The following is a 25122-nucleotide window of genomic DNA, read 5'->3' on the forward strand; positions in this document are numbered from 1 at the left end:
GTGTGTGTGTGTGTGTGTGTGTATAAAATTATTCCTAGAGAATCGCCATATTGTAGTGTAATTGTTTGGATGTTTATCTGCCCTACTAAGTGGGGACTGTCTTACTTTGGTATCCTCAGCACCTAATAAAGTACCTAGAACATTGTAGGCATTTAAACATTTTCAATTAATGTTCCTTTAAATTTGACTATTGCTATTTGACACCTGGCATTGCTTTTCCTATAACTTTTAAGATTATGTTTGTAAAAACAGATTATTTTGTCCATAATTTGTAGGTATATATTAATTGTCTTAGCATTATTATATATTTTTTTATTTTCACAGTTTTGCTTTGTATTTTGATGCTATGTTATTTGACTTAAAAGCACAATTTCTACAGTTAGACTAGTAGCTGAGGTAAGTGACTCTGAGTCTTAGTTTATCTTTAAACATGGGCATAGTATTTTTATAACACAATGATGTTATGACAGTATGTGGTTGTTTTGAAGATTAAATGAGAACATACTTAAAGAACGTAGCGCACGTCTTATACGTATTTTTTTCTATTATTGTATTTTTTTGTTCTTGTCATATATAGTCTTAAGAAACATGATATGTGTGCAAGTAGAAAATAGAACTTTCAATTTTGGAACATTTTTAGCTTTATCATTTTCTTTAATTGACATATAACATTATATTAGTTCATGTTTTAGCATTGTATCAAGCATTATATCATCAAGGAGGATATTATAAAGCAATACCGTAGCATTTTTACAGTATAACTTTGGAAAGTTGTATGTTCATTGTTTTGCTTATCTCATTTACAATCACTTATTTAGGTCTCGTTATTCAGATTATTGAAATTTACATAGTATAGCTAAAAATAAGAGGTATTTCTTGACTAAAGTAAACTATTGAAGTCATAAAAGAGTACAGCGTATTATGAAATGTATTCCTCGACTAAATTGTAATTTCTCTGTTGAGTGATTTTTAAAGATCAGATAGTTGATGTCAAAGGCCTATCAAAAACTAAAATATGCTAACCATAGATTTGTGGTATTTGAGATTGTTTAATTGAAAAATAGTTTAGAATTCAGATTTTGCATTTATTTGAACTATACTGAGTTTAAAATTAATCAGCGGAACAAATTAAATTTAATTATAATTAAAATGGAACTAACTTTTACCTTGATTGAGATACTATTGTTTTATCTATGAAATCGTTAATTTTAAAGCTAAATCAATTATACAAATTAGCAGATACCTATACAACTATAGAAATTGGCAGACATTAAGAAAATAATGGAGGGGCCGGCTCGCTGGTGTAGCGGTTAAGTGCACACGCTCTGCTTCGGTGGCCGGGGTTTGCCGGTTCAGATCCCGGGTGCAGACCGACACACCACTTGTCAAGCCATGCTGTGGCGGCATCTCATATAAAGTAGAGGAAGATGGGCGCGGATGTTAGCCCAGGGCCATTCTTCCTCAGCAAAAAGAAGAGGAGTGGCATTGGATGTTAGCTCAGGGCTGATCTTCCTCACAAAAAGAAAAAAAGAAAAGAATGGAATTTTCCCTCATCTTGTACTTCTTTACTCTTTCTAATTGTCCAGAGTCAGGCTAACAGAATTAGTTGCTGATATCTTTCTAGAATTCCATCATCATTTTGCCTGCTCACATATCTGTTCCTTGTGATGGTGTCCTAGGCCCATCCCAAACTTGCCTTCCCGTGTCTGTCTCTTGTGCATTCCTCTGATTATGATCGCCATCTAGCTTTAGCATTTCTTCATAAACCCAGGGTTGATTTACGTCTTTTTCATGAAGCTAAGTATTCTCCCTTAGAAGGTGAATGAACCAGAGAGAGGAGAATGGCTCTTTGGTTAAAGCTGTGAGAGTACCTCTATTCTTTCTAGAATTTAAATAGTCCCGCTAAGTCAATTTGTGATACTTACTTTTATTATATCATTTAGCATACTATAGTTCTGTCACATGTATACATTTACTCTTCTTATGCTATGAGTTTTTTAAGGGAAATAGTGAGTTTTTCATTTTCTTTCGTGAAGATGCTTGACAAAGTGTCTGGGAAATAATAGGTGTTCAGTAAAGGTTTGTTGAAAGAGAAATATAGGTATTAGAAATGAAAAGTTATTGTTTTTTTTTTAAATAAGCTTTGAAAAAGTTGGAACTCTCATACAGGTTGTATAAGTCATTGTTTGGAAAAGAACTCTGCTGTATATATATGTGTGAATTATTGGAAGTAAATGCTAGTGGACAAAATTCTAGAATTCTGCCCATGCTTATTGGACATGTACCATATGCCAGGAATTATTGCTAGACTATAGAATTGTGGATGAGACCCAGTTCCAGCCCTCTGAGAGTTTGAATTCTAGCAAAGGAGATAGATAATAGTTGCTAGTGAGGAAACGGAAGAAAGAATTTAAAATTAGTTTTCTAACGTAGTCCTAGTTTTTGGAGAAGTTGTATGCTCAAATGAAGTAAGAAATCAGTTATTGTTGTGGCCATTATTGGTAAAGCACTTTTGGTAAAATGTGCTCTAACATCATGGCTGATTTCCAATTTGATTGATTACCTTTCTCCTAAGAAATTTCAGCCAAATGAAGTTGCCGCTTCATTGTGGGTAAAACCCTCTCTTTCTCTCTTGGTATATGTATATATGTTTTTATGTATAAATATGTATTTTTTTTTAAAAGAAACTGCTGTTTTTAAGATGATAGATGTTATATAATTGAAGGAAGATTTCCAAAGACTAAAATGATTACTTGCCAATGTCAAATTTACATAGGATGGTATAGACTGTTAAATTTATATATATATTTAGTACTTAATCATTTCAGAAACTATCTTTTTTGAGAAGAAAATAATTTTATAATAGGACTACATTATTAAATTTAATGTCTGTTTCTTCAGTTGTCTTATTGGTTTGGCAGTGGTCTTCAGTATGCCACTCAGGTTCTTTTTCTTTTCTTTAAAAAGCATTGTTGACAAGATTAAATGAGTTAATTTTTGTAAAGCCCTTGTCGCAGTGGCTGACACATAGTAAGTGCTCTCTAAATGGTAGCCATTACATTAAGGTATGTATTTGAAAGAATATTTATAATTCATTGCTGCAAAATTAATTTTTAGTTACTGTTGGTGGTTTCTGGGGGTGGGAATTCAATAAAACACTGTATCTTTAAATTATTTATCATTCATGTAGTGCTCTTCTGTGTTCACAATGCTTTCCTATAAATCCTTCCATTTGCTCATCAAACCACTGTACATGAAGGAGAGGAAGATGGTGGTCTAATCATAGATTTAGTGTCAGAGGCTAGATTGAAGCTCAGGTGGTTTGGCTACTGGTTGATCTTTTTACCCTTCTGTCTCTGATAAAGAGGTTTATAAAACTATCCTGTTTGGGTGAAAGGTTTCTTTGCTTATTTCTCTTTCCTTAAAGGTTAGATGTAGGGCCAGCATACTTTGGTAGAAAGATTAGCATTCTATGAGGTATCAAGTTTTCATTTAAGGATTTAATGAAACCTTAAATTAAAAAAAAAAATGTATTCCTTAATCATCTTTTATAGCTTGTATTTTAGTGGTATTACAAGTGTATAAAATATTATGTCATTGTGACTTTGAAAATAAATTATTCCTTTTGCTAATATTTATTGAATACCTACAGTGTTTTGTTTATTGGCTTTCATGGTTGCTAAAATCTCTGCCTTTTGTTATATGATCTGTGATTGATAATCATCTGTTTAAAAGAATCATCTGTTTTAAAAGATTCAGTAGGCACTCCATTCTGTAATATTGTTTATTATGGAAAATTACAGAATTACTGAGAATTTTAGAGCTAGAAGGAACCTCTCAAGAGCTCCCATAGTGTTTAGTCATTTCCTGACACAGGCCAGATTTTATTACTTGAAACTTTAATGGTAGAGGGATAAGATAGTCTCCAGAGGGAAGATCTTGAGGGGTTTGGGGTAGAGATGTTGGTATTAAAACTTTTGAAATGGGTTGAGGCCACTATTATTTGCTTCTTGTTTGGGATTTTCAGCTCAGTTTGGAGGATTCTTTTTGCGGTACTGTCTTAGAGAATTGCCGGGCACCGTGTAGTGATCTGCTGGGTGAGGTCTTTTCTATTTGTTGGAACTCATCACTCTAGCCTAGTATCCCCTTGAAAGGTAAGAAAACTGGCCTGGGAAGATTGAGACTTGTTCAAGGTCAATAGCTGGTTAGTGTGAGATTCAGATATTTGGATTTCTAGTCCTTTTTATTACCTTGCTGTGGTAGCATTTAAATTCACTAGCAAGTAAATTCTTAAAGATTTTTTCTTGTAAATTTCATTATACCTAGATCTAGTGCTGTACATCTTGATAATTTCTAACATTCAACCTACTACTTACAGCTAATATAAGAACTGTTTAAATCTGGGCTATCAGTATAGTGAACGAAGAACAGAATGACTGTCAAATATTTTCCCTATGTTAACCGATATTTTTGAAGTACAAATGTTAACAAGCACTTTATTTTGATGTCTTTTAGAGTAACATTTGTTATGCTGCATATCCTGACTTCTATAATATCATAGTATTTCTTAGGAGAAAAATCCCAGTACATATTATTTCCCTCTTTTATTTGTGATATAAATACTAAGAATCACTAGTAGTATAATTAATAACCAATTTGATTATATGTATGTATGTGAATGTGTGTGTATGATAAAAGGTTTGTATAGCCTCTGACAATTTTTAGACATGAATTAAACCACTTCATCTTTACATGTTTTATAGTCTGATCAGAGTTCTTTTCACAATATCATACTTTACTTTTATAGGCTATACTAGGGACAGTCAGCCAAGAACAGCAGCAAGTAGATAGTATTTGATGCCGGAGAAGTAGTTGCTGAAGAAGTAGAGCTGGAGGTGCACTAGCAGAGTAGGCAGAATTTTGGTCTTCTTTCGTCTTCCATCCTTTTTTGCTGTTTATTTTGTGTCTCCTCTGGGTCTAAATTCTCCTCATTAATTTTCATTTCTTGCCTATCTTCTAAAATGTTCTGATTCCTTTATTTTCTTTACTCCACAGTTTTTCCTTTACTAAAAAATCTTTTCTGTTTTATGTAAATCTGAATAAAGTAACTGTTTCAAGTGTGAATGTAAATAACCTGAACATGGGGGATAGAGTTTTTTTTCCTTAAGGTAATAACACTCTTTCTTTTCTTTTTTTAAATAATTTTATTTATTTATTTTTTTGTCCCCAAAGCCCCAGTAGATAGTTGTATGTCACAGTTGCACATCCTTCTAGGTGCTGTATGTGGGACGCGGCCTCAGCATGGCCGGAGAAGCGGCGCGTCGGTATGCGCCCAGGATCCAAACCTGGGCCGCCAGCAGCAGAGCGCGCGCACTTAACCGCTAAGCCATGGGGCCAGCCCAATAACACTTCCTGATGATAAAAGTATTAACGTGTTCATTGAAGATACTAAAGAAGTATAAGGAGGAAAATAGGGATGCCATTGTCATATCTCTCTAGCCAGAGAGAACTACTTCTAAAATGTTGCATTTCCTTTCTGTCATTTACATGTGGATATTAGCGTTTAAAAGTGGAAGTTCAGGTGTTTCTCTTTGGAAGAATGGGAATAAGGAGGAGACTTAAATCAGGGGCCTCTCTGATTTCCAGTGACTGCTCTCACCTTGCCTTGATCCTCTCTGTGTTCCTTATGTTTCACAAACACTGGTCCCAGGGAATGCGCTTCGAAAACAAGTCAAGGAGGTTGGAAAGATAGTGCATATCATATCTTCTTGGAGTTTGATAAATTAAAAGTTCTAAGAAGTCAGTAGGACAGCTTGTTTTAACTTATTTAACTGAGCAATTCTCTGTCTTATTTGACTAGGGGATTTTTTTTTCTATTATAATATAGAACACATTGGGACATACTGTCCTGTAGGCCCTTGCTATCGAGGTGTGGTCTAAAGACCAGTGGCATTAATATCACCTGGGAGCCTGGTAGATATGTAGAATCTCTAAGGCCCTACCAAGAACTTAGACTGAGTCAGACCCTACGTTTTAACAGCGTGCATTCATATACACATTAAAATTTGAGAAGCACTGCTCTAGTTTTTTTCAGGATAAGATAATGAGGTGGCAAGGCTCTGAGGTGTTCATTCCACTTGAGCTGCTTTTTCCAAAGGGCTTTTCCCCCCATTTTTGTGTGTCCATGCATGTGTGTGCAGGCAGGGTTGTGTGCACGAGTGTGTGTGTGAGCATGCATGCATGTAGAGGCATGTGAGTGTGTGGATGTGTCTCTGTTTATGGTGCCCCTTCTCTCTTTGGCCAACACTTTCCTCATGAATCTCATGTCCAAAAATGCCTCCTCTGTTAACATCTTCTCCCTCTTATCCCTGCTTCTGACATCCATACACAGTCATACATTCCTTTAGCCATACAGCTCATTCAGGGCTGGCTTTGAGAAGTCTCCTGTGAAAGAGCAAGTTGCAGGAAATAACGGAGTAAGGAGGAGATGGGTTTGCCAGTTATAATCAAGTTAACAAGTTTCTTGGGGTAGAAGAGAGCTTGACCTTCCCTCAGAAGGGCCCAGAGGTTTTGAACTGTAATGACTGGAGTCCTGAGGTCTTATGGAATTGTCTCAGTGGCTGCCAACAGGAGCAAGCAAGTGGGGATTCATGCTCCACACTGCACTTCAGCCAGATCATCTATGCTCGTATTCATTTTATTTATTAGGATTTCTCTTAATTTTTATTTCCTAAAAGTGTTTTGCTATCAAAACATTTTTTTGAAAAGCACTGCCCTATTCTATACATTTAGCCTTCTACCTCTCAAATTCTTCTGTTCCGCACAGGCTGGGTTAATTGTGACTGGACTTCTTAGCCTCACATTTCAAAGGGAGGAACTAGTAATGAGTTTGTATGCTGGTGGGAAGATTTGAAGCTTTCTCTCTTGAAAAGCCTTTACTTCCTCCTTCCTTCTCTGTATCCTTCCTTTCTTCTCAACCATCTTCTTAAACACTGTGCTTTTTTTTTTTTTTAAGACCAACACTAGTAAGGCCCAGAGCTACATAATCATTGATTAGATGAGTAATGAGCAGTACAATTTACAGATGAAAAATATGTTAAATTCATAATGTCATCAAATTTTACTTTTTGATAAAATTTAATGACTATTCCATTATCTATATGAATGTGCTTATCAAATTTGATCAGTATTGCCTTGTTGCTAATTTTCCATAAACTTAATGTCTCTGATCACACAACATTTTTCTGTAATATTCCTTGGTAATTTACATTTTAATTATAATCTTGCCATCCTCCACTGGTATAGGATTTCATTATATGTTCATATTTTAGTGCAGGAAAACATATCGTGTTTTTTAACTCCATATTTGTTTTTAATTTTTATGTGTATTCAGTATAATAATGGAAAGCAAAAAAAAAAAAAAAGACAAGAACTTCACTATTTAAGTGTTCCCTGCAATTATGTAGCATAGTAGTAAAGAGTTTGGACTCTGGAGCTCGACTGTTTGGGTTTAAATATTGGTCTCACCACTTACTGGCTGTGTGACCTTGTGCAAGTTACACAACTTTCTGAGCCTCAGTTTTTTCGTTTGTAAAATGGAGATAGTTGATAACACCTACCTCATAGGGTTGTTGTGAGGATTAAATGAGATAATTCTTGTAAAGTACTTGGCACAGTGCCTGGCAGATAGTAAGTCCTCAAAAAATATTAGCTAAAACACTTAAATACATGAGTGGCAATATAATAATTGATATCCATATAGGGGTACAGCAGTTCCTGTTGTCAAATTGTGGATTCTAGTGGGATGACTGACAAAACCAGAGCATAAGAATAAGTATTTTCTACTAAAAAATAACATTTCCACAAATTGTTTCAGGAACAACTTTGCCTACCCACCCTCTCTCACTCCCTCTCTCTTCCCTTCCCTCCCATCCCTGGGTGTGTGTATGTGTTTTTCCACTATAGTAACCTGATGTGGACTGTCACATAAATATTTGGGCCTTACCAGTAAAAGTTAACATCTAGAAAGTGCTTTGGCTGTGTAATAGTGGTAAGCAGCGTATATAGACTTAAGAATTGAACAGTTAAAAGCAACTTGTTTTACTATTTGCCATAGTTAAAGAGCAAGTCTGTTTTCCAGGTTGGATTGTCAGAGAGCATGGTCATGGTCTTTTTTAGGCCATCGTGTCATCTTGTGTATTATACTGTTTCTGCTGGCTCGCACTCTCCCATCCTCCACAATTTCTTTCTTATTCTTTACGATTGCTCGGGCATCACCTCAAGAAGCATTTCTTTATCCCTAGGCCAGAATGAATGCCCTTTCAATTACTCTTAAAGCAGTCTATGCAAAAAGTGGTGATTATATTCACACAGTGTATTGAAAATATTTCATTTTTGTTTCTCTCTCTTTCCCTGCACTGTAATCTCCTTAAAAGTAGTACCATTGGTCCTAGAATCACATTTCAGTTTAAATCCCCACCTTGCCATTTATAGCCGTATAACCAGAGGGATTTTTTGTGATGATTAAATGTGATAAATGGTGTAAGGAAGTTAGCATAGTTCTTAGATAATAATAATGATAATAATTATCAGTAATATTTATAAAAATTTTCACTGCCTGTCACTGTGTCTTGCATAGGTACTGATAATGCTTTCTGCAAAGGCTCTTTATCATTTATCTGATTCTTTTGCTTCTTTAAACTCTTTTCCACTTCTTGGTTTTTAAGGAACGTTTATGTAATTTCATTTCAGTTCATGAACTTGTGAGTTGGAAGGAGTATTTTTAATTATGCCCATTTTACTTGATAAAAGAGCTTATATCAACCTAAATTACCTTCATACTCGGCTTTATCAGCAGTTTAAATAATGTTTTCTTTTGCCTTCAATACAGTGCATAATTGATGCCACAGCTCATGGCATTTTATTCTGTCTTATGTCATGCTTACTTGTTTGTTGAATCTTAACTAGAGGCAGAGAAACCATTTAGTGGAAGCCATTACAGTAGTCCAGGCAAGAGACAGTGGTGGCCTGAACAAGAGTAATGCTAGTGGGAGAGAGGACTGAATGGATTCTAGATATGTTTAGGAGAAAATTTATAAGACTTGATGGATGGTTGTATATGGTTGTGGGAGGTGGGAAGTTGGATTGTAAAGAAGAAAGCATCAAGGATGAATCCCAGGATTCTGACTTAATTAAGGAGCTGGGTAAATGGTGGCATTTCTCATTGACAAAGGAAACAGGAGGAAGGACAGTTTTTGGGGAGTGTAATAGTTCACTTTCAGATTTGTTGAATTTCAGGGATCTAAGGGAAATCTGAGGGTGGGGATCTTTGAGGTAGTTGGATATATGGGGCTGAAGCTTAGGAAGGAGAACCAGGCTATAAATATACATTTGGTAATCATCAGCATATATGACCGAGTTGAAGCCATGGGAGTGGATAAGACAAATCAGGGAGAGAATAGGCTGCATAGCATGAGAAAAGAGAACTGAAGGCAGTAACTTGAGAGACGTCACTACTTTTTTGTGGTGGTAAAAGAAGAGCATCCCACAAAGAAGAAGAAAGAAATGGAGGAGAAAGAAAAATTAAATAGGGAGTAAGAAACCCAGGAGAATGTAATGTTACAGAAACAGAGGGAAGAGAATGTTTTCAAAAGGAGTGCCCTCAGATAGAATCTTAATTTTTCCCTTGTACTCTGTGTAATGTTTATTTTAATAAGAGTGGCATTAAAATTTATATTGTTGTAACAAGATGATCATCCTGCATAGTGCTTGCACTAGGCTTTTCATGACAGTTACAACAGTTGTGAATTATATCTATAGGTTAAATAAAGAAGGTTAATATTGGTAGGTCAGGAGATGAATAAAATTGTGTTAGTAACTAACTTTGTTTCTCAAGGAAGAGTGCCTAATTAGTAAAATCTATCATTAAGCCTGTAGTTCTACAGGTAGCTCCTGATTGTAGCTATAGAAATAAGTAGAATTAATAAAAAAAATTGGATGCATCTTGGTATCAAGAATTTTTTAAGTGGTAAGTAAATGTACAGTAACCTTGAAGAGTCTTGAAAAATGGCATGGTTAATTGTGGGGGAGCATGTATGGTCTGAAGAAGTCCTTATCTTTTGTTTCTAGGAGGAATGAATCATAGCACTCTTTATTGATCAGCTAACCAAGCAAATCATAGCACTTTCCATAAAACTGTATTTGGTCTGTAAAGTGATAGTCATCTGTAGAGTACATTGGATTTGATGTGATTCGTGATTCAGATTTTATGAGTACTGAATAACAAAGTTATTATTTAAGACATAGGTGGTAGTTTGAAAACTATCACTGTTGACTTCAGACTATATTGAAATTTATTATGTTAGAAAAATTCGCCATTGTTTTGTAAAATCAGTTTTACACAGAAAATATGCACTTACGTTTTAGAGATGGTTGTTATGAATTGATTTGAAAACTAATCCAGGGCTTTAGAATCTGGTGAGATTATTATTCTTTTTTTGGTGAGGAAGATTAGCCCTGAGCTAACGTCTGATGCCAATCCTCCTCTTTTTGCTGAGGAAGATTGTCCCTGGGCTAACATCCATGCTCATCTTTCTCCACTTTATATGGGACGCCACCACAGCATGGCTTGACAAGCAGTGCATTGGTGCCCGTCCAGGATCCGAACCTGCGAACCCTGGGCCGCCAAAGCAGAGCGCGCGCACTTAACTGCTGTGCCACCGGGCCGGCCCCTGGTCAGTTAATTTTAATATTATAGCCAGAAAAGATGAGAAGAAGAATGTAATTACAGAGTAAAGGTTAGACTTCCTTATTGTGTTGACGTAATTGTTGGCATTGAGAGCATTGTTAGCTGTCAAAATTTTTGTGTATTAGCTTGGATACTAACTATAGTTAGTGTATAAAGGACTACATGTAATGTTCCTGACATTTTGGACTAGGATCAGGAAAATGTTTGCTTGAACCAGAAATCGTTAAGAGTGGATAATATTAACTGTCTACAGAAGTACCTCATTTTAAGATATGGTTTATAAAATGTGGTGCTTTATTAAGGGACAGGGGTATCTGTCAAATTAGGAACATCAAAATATTGTTGAAGACCAATTAATGTGATTAAGGCATCCTTAGGAAGAATGACTAGAACATAAATGATGTAAAAGAAAAACCACACATGGGGCCGGCCCAGTGGCGCAGGGTTAAGTGCGCGCGCTCTGCTTCAGTGGCCCAGGGTTCGCAGGTTCAGAACCCAGGCGCACACCGGCGCATCAGTTGTAAAGCCATGCTGTGGTGGCATCCCATATAAAGTAGAGGAAGATGGGCACGGATGTTAGCCCAGGGCTAGTCTTTCTCAGCAAAAAGAGGAGGATTGGCATCAGATGTTAGCTCAGGTCTAATCTTCCTCACCGAAAAAAAAAAAGAAACAGGAGAAAAAGCACACAGCATTACACCACTGGACGATTGGTTGATGTTCAGCATAGTACAAGAGGTGGTGGGAAGTGAGAGATGCTGATTGGAGGTCACTAGAATGGTCCTTTATTCTGGGGTTCTAGTAATAGAGGTTTCTTTTTATCTAGATTAACTGTGTCTTAACATCATTCAATTTAAAAGAAGTAGCTTGTAGACACAGCAGCCAGTTTCCAGGGCTGCTGCATACTTAGACTGTGTGCATTATGCAGTTCTTTGTAATGCTTTGGCCTGTCCTGATATGTTAATCTTGGGAAGGAAATGCCCTGGAAGGTGGCATCTGATTTATTAATCAGTTTAGTGAAGTCAGTTGGTATAATTCAGTCATTGAGTCTAATCTGCTTTAACTTTAGGTTGAGTTTTTGGACCTAAAAACCAAGAACCAAATTTAGAATTGGCCCCCACCTGTCAATTCATAGATACTTTCCTATGAGTTCCTTTTTAGGCAACTAATTGGTATTTGCTTTGCCACTTTTAGCTAAGTACTCATTACTTTGTAATCTTTCTGTATTAGTTATCTATTGCTGTGTAACGAATTACCGCAAAACTTAGTGGCTGAAAACAAACCTTTATTTATTTTTTTTCTTCTTTTGAGTCAGGAATTGAAAGCAGCTTAGCAGTTGGTTCTGGCTCAAGGTCTCTCAGGCTCAAATGAGGGAGGATCCACATGCAAGCTCACTCTCATTGTTGTCAGCAGGCCTTAGAACACCTGCTTCCAAGTTACTCAAGCAACCTTGGCCGGAGACATCAATTTCTTGGCCACAAGGGCCTGTGCTCGTGGAGCTGCTCACAACATGGCAACTTGCTCACCCCAAAGTGAGATATCTGAGTGAGACCCTCCCAAACGGAAGCCACAGTCTTTTTATAACCCAGCTTTGGGAGTGACATCCCATTACTTCTGCCAAATTCTGTTCCTTAAAAATGAGTCACTAAATTCAGCCCATACTCAGTGGATTACAGATTACAGAAGGGGATGCATACCAGGAGGTGGGATCATTGTGGACCATCTTAGAGGCTGCCCACCACACTGTCCTTTAAAGTTTACAACTTTTGGTGGTTGTTGTAGAATTCTATCTTGAAAGAGAAGCTTTGGGGGAAATCCAAAATATAGAATAGGTAAATGGAGAGCTGTTCTGTCAGAGCAGGAGTTCTGGGGAACTAGAGCTTACCTGCTAGCATCCCTCCCCTTCGGCTTTTCCAAACAGTTTGGGTATTTCCCATCAAATGTCAGTCAAGAACAGGAATATATACTGTTTTTCTCATATTTCGTTTTAGAATTTGTCAGCAGTTGCCATTCTAAAATTCTAGCTTATAAAAATCAGGTATTACAATGTAGAAAACGATTTGTATAAATGTTTATGGCAACTTTTCAAGTCTGAGTAGTTTCCTTTGCTAAAGAACATCTAATGTAATGACTGATTTTGTAGTAGTAGCAGATATAATTTATATATTGGTGTGATAATGATAGGGTTTTACTTAACTACTATCTAGAATGTTTTATTAACTATTTCCAAATTATGTGTATTTTTAAAAAATCACGAGTGTATAGTGGTATTTGCAGTTCAATTTTAATATTAATGTATTCTTGTAGCTCTTTGATGCTGCAAATCGTGATTCCTAATCAATAACATAAATTACTTATTTTCTTTATCTTGCAATATAAAGAATATAGTTTCAAAATAATAGTACCAAGATTAATACAAATAATAAATCTCTAAAGTTTAGAATTTCTTTATAGTTCTTTTAGTTCTTAGGATACATCCCTCTAAAGATGTATAAAATCATTTGAAAATAACTTCATTTCTGGGTAGTTATGTTAACAGTTTGATAAAGTTTAGATTCCAAGCATTGTTTCTAAACGCTTTACTTACATTAACTAACTTAATCCTCACAACTGCCCTGTGAAGTAGGTTCTGTTGTTATCCCTATTTCACAGATGAGTATAGTTTTTGCCATCTTTATTTTAGGCTAATTTGCATTAACAAGAAAATGGTACTGTTTTGTTTGTTTCTTTATGGGTTGATAGGGGGAAGTAGTAGATAAAACTGAGGGAAAGGAAAATTTTGAAAGGAAAATTTTGATTAGGAAATGAGATGGTATTGATAATTTGGGGACCCTGAGGGTGGTATAAGTATATCATGGCACTGAAAAGAGAGATAAGACACAATAGACTCACTAAATTTTGGTCAAATGTATTTAAAAAAATAAAACCTAATACCAAAGTGCCAGTCTTATAATTTCTGTTTTGTAACTGCTGTGCCCTATAGAACTTTTCCCTTTTGGATGATAATGAGAGGGAGGATCTAGCTAGGAAAAACCAAATAAAGTGAGATTCTATACTTTACCTAGACTATCTGATGAGCTGTTTAAGGAGCAAAAAAGAAGACAGTTGCTGTAAATAACATTACTTAATAAGTAAATTTATAATTCACTTTTGACCTTATTTTGGTTAATTGAGGTTCAACACAATTATATGTACACACACCCATCCCCCCATTTCATATATGAACAATCAATAATGTCACTTAAATAGGTGTGAATATGTGTATAATATTTTATTACACTGTTACAGGATTCCAAGTCCAGGATTTACCCTGAACAACTTTTCAGAACCATAATACTTTACATTAAAATTTTAGATGTTAATTGAAAATTGGAAAATAATGTACCTGGAATCATCAAAACCAGTTGAAATTTAAGTTGCTTCTAGCCGAAATATAATGTCCAAACCAGTAGGTAGTAGTGGAAGTGAAAGATAGCTACCACATTTTTTTCTGAGCAGTTCGTGTGCGTGTGTGTGTGTGTGTGTGTGTGTGTGTGTGAGAGGAAGATCAGCCCTGAGCTAACATCCATGCTAATCCTCCTCTTTTTGCTGAGGAAGACCGGCTCTGAGCTAACATCTATTACCAATCCTCCTCCTTTTTTTTTTTTTTAATCCCCAAAGCCCCAGTAGATAGTTGTATGTCATGGTTGCACATCCTTCTAGCGGCTGTATGTGGGACGCGGCCTCAGCATGGCCGGAGAAGCGGTGCGTCGGTGTGCACCGGGGATCCAAACCCAGGCCACCAGTAGCAGAGCATGCGCACTTAACCACTAAGCCATGGGGCCGGCCCCTGAGCAGTTTTTTCATAAGTTCAGATAGATTTTGTGGAGTAGAGTTTCATTAGTGACATGCTTGATTTGGTCTTGATTATTAAGGAGTACCTTTTTGTGGATGAGCTTTATAATTATTAGAGCTTACACAGGATACTGTTATTTTTTGGTGAGGAAGATTGGCCCTGAGCTAACATCTGTGCCCATCTTCCTCTATTTTATATATGGGACGCCACCACAGCATGGCTTGATGAGTAGTGCATAGGTCCGTGCCTGGGATTTGAACCTGCAAACTCCGGGCTGCTGAAGTGGAGCGTGCGAACTTAACCACTACGCCACCGGGCCGGCCCCAACACAAGATACTTTTGAATAGAGCATCCTAATTTCTGGAATTTCTTTTCTAAGCTATTCTGATAAAATCCATCTTAGGGGAGCTTATGGCATGATAACAACAACAAACATAGCTTTCAATGCTGGTCTGTAAGTGTCCTTTTTGGTTACTTTAAAATATTTTCAAGGTATTTTAATTCTCTTAAATTATTTAAAAAAAATGCACTTGATTCTATCCTGAGTCTAAATGGAGACTGCATTTGCTATAAATAAAAATTGGAAATTATTGTTTAGTTCTTAATGATATCGTTTATACTAGCTTATATAACCATAAGGATGAAATATTTGGATTATTGCCCCTGTATCTGTTTATCAATCCAACATGTAGGACCTTTGTGCCATGTACTTGCTCATTCTTCAGGGAATAGACGTTAACTAGGAATCTAGAAAAGTTAACTAGATGACCGTTTTAACTAATGCACTAATTACTATTATTTTTTAAAATTCAGATTTATAGATAAATGGATGTAGTTTACCCAAGACAGTTTGTATATTAAAATTAAGTAGGAATCTAGCAAAAATCTTGACATGTGTGCTATCAACCTTTACTAAGTACAAATATTACCTCATAACAAGGTTGAAATGTAAGATTTTCATTAGAATTACAATTTCAATTTGTTTTTGTTGAATAATGATTTTATATACCATCTTATCCTATTTGCTTGGAAAACAAAGGAAGAGTTTTACGTTATTTTAATTTGTTTCCATAGAGTGAAGAACCATGAAATGGTACTTTTCTTGAAGGTAGGGTATGATTACTTAGCAACATAATGATAAAGGGGAGGAGTGTTACTGAAACCTGTCTGTATCTTCAGCAGGAGCTAGTGTTGAAGTCATTGCTGCTGTGGCACATTAAAACGAACATGTTCCTGGTTAATATGTGTTGAGTTAAAGGTAATAGGATAAATTCATGTGAGCTTGAAGGTTAAAGTTCTATTGAGGAGACCTTTTTTTCTTATGTTAGAAATAGTTTTGTTTTTTTAATGACATCTGTTTTTAGGTAGTTGTTTTAAAAGTATAACACTTAATAAAAAATATTACTATACTGCTTTGTACAAGGATTTAAATTAAAATTAAAATCAGCATTATTATTTATCAGTGGCCTGGTATACTTTTATATATGTGTGTGTGGTTGGTTTGTCATAGATGACAACTGGTTATTTTAAAGACTTATTGAGTGATAAATAGGAATTGTATTGATACTTTTTGTCTGAAGTTGTGTAGATTGTTAGTCTACCATGATGGCCTCTACACCAATATTCGGTAAATGTTAATGACAGTGGCTAGTTAAGAAACAGCAGATATTGATCAACTAATTATCCTTGTACTAATATTAAAAAAAATGATGGTGGTGTTTCAGTGAAATGGAATAGTCTGATAACTGATATTTTTGTATATTAAAATAAAGCTGCCATTGTAGTGGAAATTTAAAAATGAAACCATTCAAATCATTTTCTTTTCCTTGTGTTTCTGATAAGGCCAGAAGTTTCTGCTGACATTGTAGTTAGTACATTGTTTCTGTATTTGCTTTGGTGCATGCGTATGTAGTTGTCTGGTGAATTTACAACCCTTTCCCCTGTAGTTCTACATGTATTAATAATCTCAAATAAAATTAAATAATCTTCTTATTCTGATAGAGAAGAAAAAGCTGGATCACTTACCAGTAACTGGAGTTCTCCTATTGGGTAATCTCCACAGATCCACATTCTTTGAAGTTATTGTGAATGCCTCGAGGACCAAGGAACCGTTGAAATTTCCAATTTCAGGAAGGTAAGCAAGTGCGCTGAAGCATGTCTCTAGCATCTCCCAAATCCCCTCCCCCAACTTTCTTACATATACGTCTGTACTGCATGCCCCCTCAGTTCCAGTGGATGCCCATCAGGAAGATTCTCATGCTGGACAGAAGGGCAAGAGAGGTGGATCTGTGAGGGAAAAGACCCAATAGGATAACTCAAGTTACTGGTAAGTAATCTAGTTTTCACAAACTTGAGATATTTTTCTCACGTTTTTTCTCTTTAGAAGGAATCTGTTTAATTGTAAAGAAAGGAAGTTGTTTGGGATAGGTTTTTTTTGTGAGGTTGGTTTGGATTATGGAATTTATTATATGGATGATAAATACCTAGTTCTTAATGGGTGTATGAATAAACGTGACATTAATTTTAAAAGGTATCATTTACTTAATAACTTTATAAAAATTATATGTTTATTACCTTTTGGTAAATCATATAATAGTTCTGAAGCTATTTAAGGAAGCTATATGTTGAAATATTTTGTAAATTTTTTAATTCGTGATGTTGCTTTTATTGAAGTAAATACCTGTAATGTAAAATTTACGCTTATGCCAAATTTGGCCGAATTCTTTTGTCATTGTACTGAATAGCAAGAATAGTTTTATATTAATTGACTAGCACCTCTTACTGACATAGTTTTCGATGTGCCTTTTAACTTCAATGAAGGTATATTTGGAAAATAATTCAGGGTATGTTGCAGTTCTATTTACCACTTCTTTGTTCGTAATGGATGGGCTTATTGAGGTGAAGGGTGGCACAGTTGGTTCCGTGTGAGCTCTCTGGTTCCTCAGGTACCAGATAATTTATTGAGCTGGTGTGTAAATGTTAGACTTGGACAGAGTTCCTTACTTCTCATCTCCCTCTCACTCATACTGCATTGTTACCAGGTTGCAGTTTCTAAAAGGACACTTTTAGCACATAAAGAGCCTGTAGTGGTGTCCTGCTCTAGCTGTTTTATAAAATTGTCATCCGTTTGCTGGGTATTTAAGGCCTCTCATAGTCCACTCCCATTCTATTTATCCAGCTTTGATTTCTTCAATTTGAAACTTTTGTTTTGGCCTTAGCTGGATGCTGGTCATATTTATGCTTTGGCTTGTGCTTTTCCATTTTCTTGAAATGACCTTCTTTCCATTCTACTTTTCTATACTTTAAGGTTGAGATAAGTCCTACCCCTTACATAAATTCTTTTATGCTAGCATTTCTCTGTTACCTCTGTTTCCTCAGTGGAAAAATGAGATTGCTTTGAGGATTGAATTAATTAATTCATGGAATATACTTAGACCAGTGCCTATCGGCACATAGCAAACATTCTTATTCGCTGTTATTTGATTGTAGATTGATCTTAAACATTTCTGTGATTATAGATGTAATTCTTATCTGTATGACACAGTTTAGCCTTAAAATACTAGCTTCAGGTTGTATTGCTGTTTCTTCTGATACAAAACTCTTAAGCTGACTTGTGTGGTATTTTTGAGCAAGGATAGGGTTTTATTGTTTTTTATCTTGCTTAGTTCCTAACATCTGGGACTGAGATTAAATCATACCGACTGAAAAATTGGTTTTTCGTGGAGATTCATGAATATACTTACCAGTTTTTTCATGTATAAAACAGGTTAATTTGGCTCATCAGTCCTATTTGTACTGTTTTTCTTAAGAACAATTTTTTTCCTTTAAAACTGGTACAGTGAAATTATAATTGTTTAGTACAATATAAATTTCTTTTATGTCATGTAAAAAAGGAGTGTGTAGTTTTGAGAGAGTTAATTAGATCAATTGGCTTCACTTTAAGACTCTGTGTAGTGTTATACTGGAAATTCAGTATACTTGATTTTTGAGGTTTGAATAACTTAGAAGATTATCGCTTGATTTTCAGAAATGTTTGGATTTAAGAATACTTGTCCGATGAAGCAGTAAATGAAATCTAGTTTCAAGGTCTTCGAAGGAAGGAAATGCGCTTTGACAGATTGTCACTTCTGAATAATCAGCAGAGAACCAATTCAGGTCCAATTAGACAAGCCAAGATAAAGAACATTTAGATGACTTAAGTGCTTGTTTTGAGTCTACTTTCCCACATCCATATAAGAGACTGTTCAATCTCATGGTTTCTTTGGTGTGATAATGGTATGGTGGTAATATTGAGAATGACCTTATTCTTTTAGAGATACATGGTGAAATATTTACAAGGGAAATATGATGGGTTCAGGAATGGGTTCAGAAGAAAAAGTGTGTGGGTATTTGGATGTAGTGTATATGTATTTGTATATATAGAGAGATAAGGCAAATGTGGCACATGTTAACAATTTTGAATCTAGGAGAAGGGTATATGGATATACATTGTACTTTCGACTTTTCTGTGACTTTGATATTTTTCAAAAAAAAGTTGGGGAGAAAGTATTTTAAAAAGAACTTTATCGTGCTTCAGTTTCTCTAATTCTAAAATGGGAAAAATAGAACTTGTTCTTTCTGTGCCTTGATGCAGGCAGGCACAGTGGGATGACATTTGGTAGAATAGCAGTCAAGAGAACTTTTAAGAAGTGGGGTTTTTTTGGACATGAAAGAAGAGTTTTATAGTGAGAACTTTTCAAAGACAAGTTGAAAGTGAAAATGGTGAAATGGTCTGTTTTCTAGGAAGAAATCGTTCCAAAATTGACTGTACAAGAAAAAGAAAATCCAAAGAAACTAAAATTGAAGGTGTAGTAAATTTCCCCAAGAGAAATAGGGTTTTTAAAATAGCAACCCATTTAAAATGTACAATTCAATGGTTTTTAGTATTTTTACAGTTGTACAACCACTACCATAGTCAATTTTAGAATTTTTTCATCACCCCAAAAAGAAACTCTGTAGCTATTAGCGTTCAATCCCAGTTCTTCGCAAACCCTCCAGCCTTAGGCAACCACTAATCTCCTCTCTGTTTCTGGAGATTTGCTTGTTCTAGACGTTTAATATAAATGGAATCATATAAAATGTAGCCTTTTGTGATTCACTTCTTTCACTTAGCATAATATTTTTAAGGTCCAGCCATGTTGTAGTATGTATCAGCACACTTCATTCCTTCTTATGGCCAAATAGTATTTCATTGTATGGGTATGCCACATTTTGTTTATCCGTTGTCAGTTGATGGATATTTGGATTGTTTTCTACTTTTTGCGTATTAATGAATAGTCTTGCTGTCAACATTTGTCTACAAGTTTTTGTGTGGACATTCGCTTTCATTTCTCTTGGGTGTATACCTTGCAGTGGAATTGCTGGGGCATCTGGTAACTCTACGTTTAACATTTTGAGGAGCTGCCAGACTGTTTTCCAAAGCGGCTGCACTGTTTTACTTTCCCACCAGCAATGTATGAGGGTTCCAGTTTTTCCACACCTTCACCAACACTTCCGTTATCTGTCTTTTTGATTATAGCCATCCTCACTGGTGTGAAGTGGTATCAGAAGGAATAGTTTTAATTGTGATATTTGTAATCATAATTTCAGATATACTTTTGGGGAACAGATAATCCCAATTTCATACAAACTGACCCAGATAATAGAAAAAAAGGGAAAGCTACCCTGCCTGTTTATCAGATAAATTTAGTGTTGAAACCTAAACTGGAAAGAATACAAGGGAAAATATATTACATTCAATCTCCTTTATGAACACAGGCATAAGAATTTTAACTAGGATAAGAATGTAAGCATAGTTTAATTTTTGAAAATCATGTCAATATAATTTATAAGGTAAAATTTAGGGAAAAAATCAAAGATTTAGTAAAAGTATATGATAAAATGCAATACCCATTAATGTTTAAAACAAAAAAAAGTAACACTCAAACCATGAAGAGAAATGAAATTTTTCTTCCAATAAAGGCTGTCTTTCAAACAGCAAGTGTCATGCTTAATGGTGAAACCTTAAAAACATTCCCATTAAAGTTAGGAATAAGACAAATACATCTCTACTAGAAGATAAGAAAAAAAATCCAAAAGGATTGGAAAGAAAGACAAATGAGATGAACATAGCACTCGGAAAAAAAAATCAAGAGTGTATTAATAAGAGAATTCAGTGTTACTAGATATACATGATGAACATTCAAATTGGCAACAGCCAATTAGAAAATAAAAAATATCTCCTTTACAGCAAATTCTATAAAGTATCCAAAGTTTTATTGAAGGACATAAAATTAGACATGAATAAGAGGCAGGCTATACTATATTTATTTACAGGTGAGAAATATAAATATTACTAAAAAATTACTTTTCTGTGAATTATGTATAGTTTTAGACAAAAGTCTCAGTAGGATTTTTTTTGTGGAAAATGACATACATATACAAAAGTAAAGGCACAAGAATGACAGAGACGCTTCTGAAAGAACAAAAAGGACAAAGAGGAGGGGATTGCACTGTTGAATGTCAAGACTAACTTTTAAATTATGGTATTTAGAATGGAATACTACATAGCAGTGAACAAGGATAAACTCCTACACACAGCATGGGATGAATCTCCCAGACTTAATGTTGAGCAAAAGAAGTAAGACACAAAAGATTACATATTGTATGATTTCACTTAGAGAAAGCTCAGAAACAGGTAGAACTAATCTGTGGTGATAGAGATTGCAATAGTGGTTATCTTGGAAGCCTGGTACTGATTGGGAAGTGGTATGAGGGAGCGTTCTGGAGCATGAGAAATGGTAATACCTTGGTCTGGATTGGATCACACAGGGATATACGTATTTAAAAGTCAGGCTGTACACCACATTTGTATACTTTACTGTATGTAAATTATACCTCAATTAAGAAAATAAAGGGGCTGGCCCAGTGGCGCAAGTGGTTAAGTGCGCACACTTCGCTGCGGCGGCCTGGGATTCGCCGGTTCGGATCCCGGGCATGCACCCATGCACTGCTTGGCAAGCCATGCTGTGGCAGCATCCCATATAAAGTAGAGGAAGATGGGCACAGATGTTAGCCCAGGGCCAGTCTTCCTCAGCAAAGAGGATTGGCATTGGATGTTAGCTCAGGGCTGGTCTTTCTCACAAAAAAAAGAAAAGAAAAGAAAAGAAAAACTTATGCTATTTAAAGTAGGATAGCCTTAATGCAGGAAAATACAGATTAATATAACAGAATAGAGAGTTCAGAAATGGATCCATACATATTTGAGAAGTTGGTAAGTGCTAGAGAAGGCATTTTCTTTCAGAAGAGAAAGAAAGAGTGGACTGTTGAATTGGTTTTCTATATGGCGGAGAAAGTAGATCTCTACCTCAAACCATATGCAGAAGAAAATTCCAGTTGCATTGAACACTAAACATGAAAAACCGTTTTGAAAAAAGAGGAAAATATAGTAGCGTATGTATCTTTAGGATATGTAAGGCCTTGTTTAATAAGTTGAGAAAAGAATGAACCATCAAGGATAAAAGATTTGACTGTCTCAAAAAGGAAAGCTTAGGTTTAATAAAAGACATCATAAACCCAACTAAAAGATAAGTGACACGACTGGGAGGTTTGTGCAGTATCTGTAATAGCCAGTGGATTTGTGTCCAGAACATATAAAGATCAAAAGAATAAGACAGATGATACGAATATAAATTAAGTGAACAATGGATATTAAGGCAATTTACAGCAGAGGAAACTGGAAATTGGAATGGCTAATGAACTGAGAAGACAGCTTAGTCTCATTTGCAGGGAAATGCGGTTAAGTTTTCACCCATCAATTTTCACCCATTAGATTGCAAAGCTCAGGATCAGTTGAAAATGTGCATACCCTAGTATCCAGTAATTCCTATTCAACGTATTAGTCTAGAGAAACGTGCACATTTGCCCAGGGAGATTTGTATGGGGATATTCATTTGGAAAAGAAGTCTTCTCACTTGGAGGCACAGATAAATAAGATATAAAATAGTTATATAACAGAGAATTATCTAGATCTATGTTTAGGTGATTATCATCAGTGATTTTTTTTTTAGTTTAAGAAACAGCTGGTTCTGTCTATGCCCAGGAATTGTTCTAATCATTTTATAAACATTAACTATTTTAGTCCTCATAAGAACTCAGAAATAGGTACTACCACCATTTTCTCCATTTTACTTATAAGAATACTAAAGCATAGAGGGGTAAATAACCTGCCCACTCTTATAGGTAGTAAATAGCAGAGCTGGGATTCAGAGCTAGGATTTGAACCTCAGTCGCCTGGCTCCTGAGTCCACTATGTGATGGTACCTTTTGATATGTATGTAAATATGGAGAGACCCTTAAATGTAAGGAAAAGTTAATTGCAGAATAATGTGATCTCGTTTACACCGAATTCATGGTTACGATTACCTCTGGATGGGGTTGGGAGGTGAGGGAGATCTGCTGATAGTAGTGAAAGGAAACTAGCTTTATGGAACTGCATGTTTTTCCTGAAAGAATATGTAAATCACTTTATAGCTTTTAAACATCTAGGTTGATGTCTATGCTTACTTTTGTAAAAAGAAACACTGAAGGATTGACCTTTATTGTTTTAGTCTTCATTTATTCTTGGTATTGGTCTGTAGTAGAAAAGGAAAGCGGTGGTCTCAGCAGGGTGTCTGTAATTTAATCTAGTTCTAAGATAGTGAGCAGCAGATGAGAGCCAGATGCTAGGTTAGGTGGGGTGATTAGTTTTCATCCTCTCTCTTTAAGGAGTTAGGGTCTTACAGGGAAAACGATAAGAAAAGTAATTGTAATTCAGTATGTTTTAATTCAGTATGTTATGTGCAGATCTCTGTTTTTCTTCCCTGTTTCTCCATCCCCATCCCTTTCCCTCCAAATACAAATAGGAGAAAGGAGAAATGTCTTGATTTGGCATGGGAAACAGGCAGTGAAATACCAATGTCGATCCTACTTCCTATTCTTTTACAAAACTGCCAGAGAGTCAGTTCTATAATCATCAGAGATTGTAGCTTGTTCACCATTTCCAAAAGTTAGTATAATGCCTTGTGCTTAGTTGACTCCTAGATGTTTGAATGAATAACTGATACACTTTCACACTTTCCTCTCAAATTAACTAGCACCTGAACCCAAAGTTTCGCTTAAGCCATCTGAGATGTCTTCCATTGGTTCCATTTCTTCCATTGGTTACCAGAGTCTAAGGTAATCCGACTGAGAACAGCATATGAAGCCTTGAATTGTTTTGTGCCAAAGAACTCCGACTCAAGAATATTTTAATCTATAGGAAATTTTGGATCTTTGAATTCAAATTTTATTTTCATTGGGCTGAATCCAATGCATTTTCTTTAACTTAATAATCTTCTAATATTGAGATAGTACAATTGTTTTTCTCAGAGTTACTGTATGCTCTTTGAGTCAGTGCTGTCCTGTTAAATGTGTTTATGTTCTGTATCTTATTTGTGAAATTTTTAATTTCCTAAAACCACATTTCTCTTCAAGTTTCCAGATGGACCCATGGACTGTTTCCAGATGATATTAGTGAATGTATGAGAATTCCAGTGTCTTTTAAAATCTGTCATGGTATTTCATAAAAAATAATTTCTATTATTTCCTTTCACCCTAGTGAGAGAGGTCTGTTTTCCTTGGTAGCAAATTGAGAGTCAGTGTTAGGTGAGATATTTCCCAAAAGGGCGAATTTGCATATCTGAAAATTGCTGAGAATGGATAAACTTGAATATATCATAGTGAAAGATGTTTATCTTTGTAAGTTTAACACTTGAATTGTAATTGAGAAAATCCTAAAACAAAGCATATTATTGTGCTGGATGAATTTAGTTAAGCTATTTATTGGTCAAATCCTATTCCATGTGTACGTAGTGCTTCTTTCTTACTGTGTAACCCTTTTGCCAGAGATAACACGGAGAGAGCCTGGTTACCATTTGGTGGAACAATCCTGCTGGCTCAAGCCCCTGCCCAGAAATTTGATTCAGTCTCTTTTCTGGACAGTCTGGTAAGCTGTCATTGTTCTTCACATTAAAATCTTCTTCTTCAGGGTGTACCCAAAAGGAATTTAGTACTAAAGGAACAAACAATATTGAATTCAATGAAAATGTTAAAAAAATCATATTTAAGACTTCACGTGAAACATGACTAATTTATAACAGCACTGTCTAGTAGAAATACAATGCAAGCCACAAAAGGGAGCCATATCTGTAATGTTAAAATTTCTCGTGGCCAAATTATAAAAGTAAAATGTAACCAGTGAAATTACTTTTAATACTATATTTTATTTAACCCAATATATCTAAGATATTATCCTTTCAGTTATTAGTGAGATATTTTACAATCGTTTTCATACTGTCTTCGAAATCTGGGGTGCATTTTGTATTTACAGCGCACCTCAATTTGGACTAGCACATTTCAAGTGCTCAGTACCCACATGTGTCTTCTGTATTATACAGGGCAGACTTAAAGCATCTGAAAGAACATTTGGTTTTATATAATTCTCCTT

At 35.5% G+C, this 25122-nt stretch overlaps 1 protein-coding gene across 9 annotated transcripts in view; it reads left to right on the plus strand.

Annotated features, from left to right (window-relative positions):
- The window catches only part of YAF2 (YY1 associated factor 2), a 64700-nt gene that overhangs the window by 7406 nt on the left and 32172 nt on the right, over positions 1–25122 (plus strand). Inside the window, exons 1-4 of one of the 9 annotated variants that reach the window (XM_058558495.1) lie at positions 15635–15837; positions 16642–16713; positions 16806–16905; positions 23732–24621. The exons of 2 other annotated variants lie outside the window; for them this stretch is intronic. In XM_058558495.1, the coding sequence (XP_058414478.1) occupies positions 24437–24621 (185 nt within the window). In that variant the 5' untranslated portion in view covers positions 15635–15837; positions 16642–16713; positions 16806–16905; positions 23732–24436. Of the gene's footprint in view, positions 1–324; positions 623–15634; positions 15838–16580; positions 16714–16805; positions 16906–23357; positions 24622–25122 lie in introns of those variants that run through there. 6 more of the 9 variants (XM_058558494.1, XR_009222548.1, XR_009222549.1 and 3 more) reach the window with 6 other exon arrangements.

The sequence above is a fragment of the Diceros bicornis genome, chromosome 17 (assembly GCF_020826845.1).
Source record: "Diceros bicornis minor isolate mBicDic1 chromosome 17, mDicBic1.mat.cur, whole genome shotgun sequence".
NCBI lineage: Eukaryota > Metazoa > Chordata > Mammalia > Perissodactyla > Rhinocerotidae > Diceros > Diceros bicornis.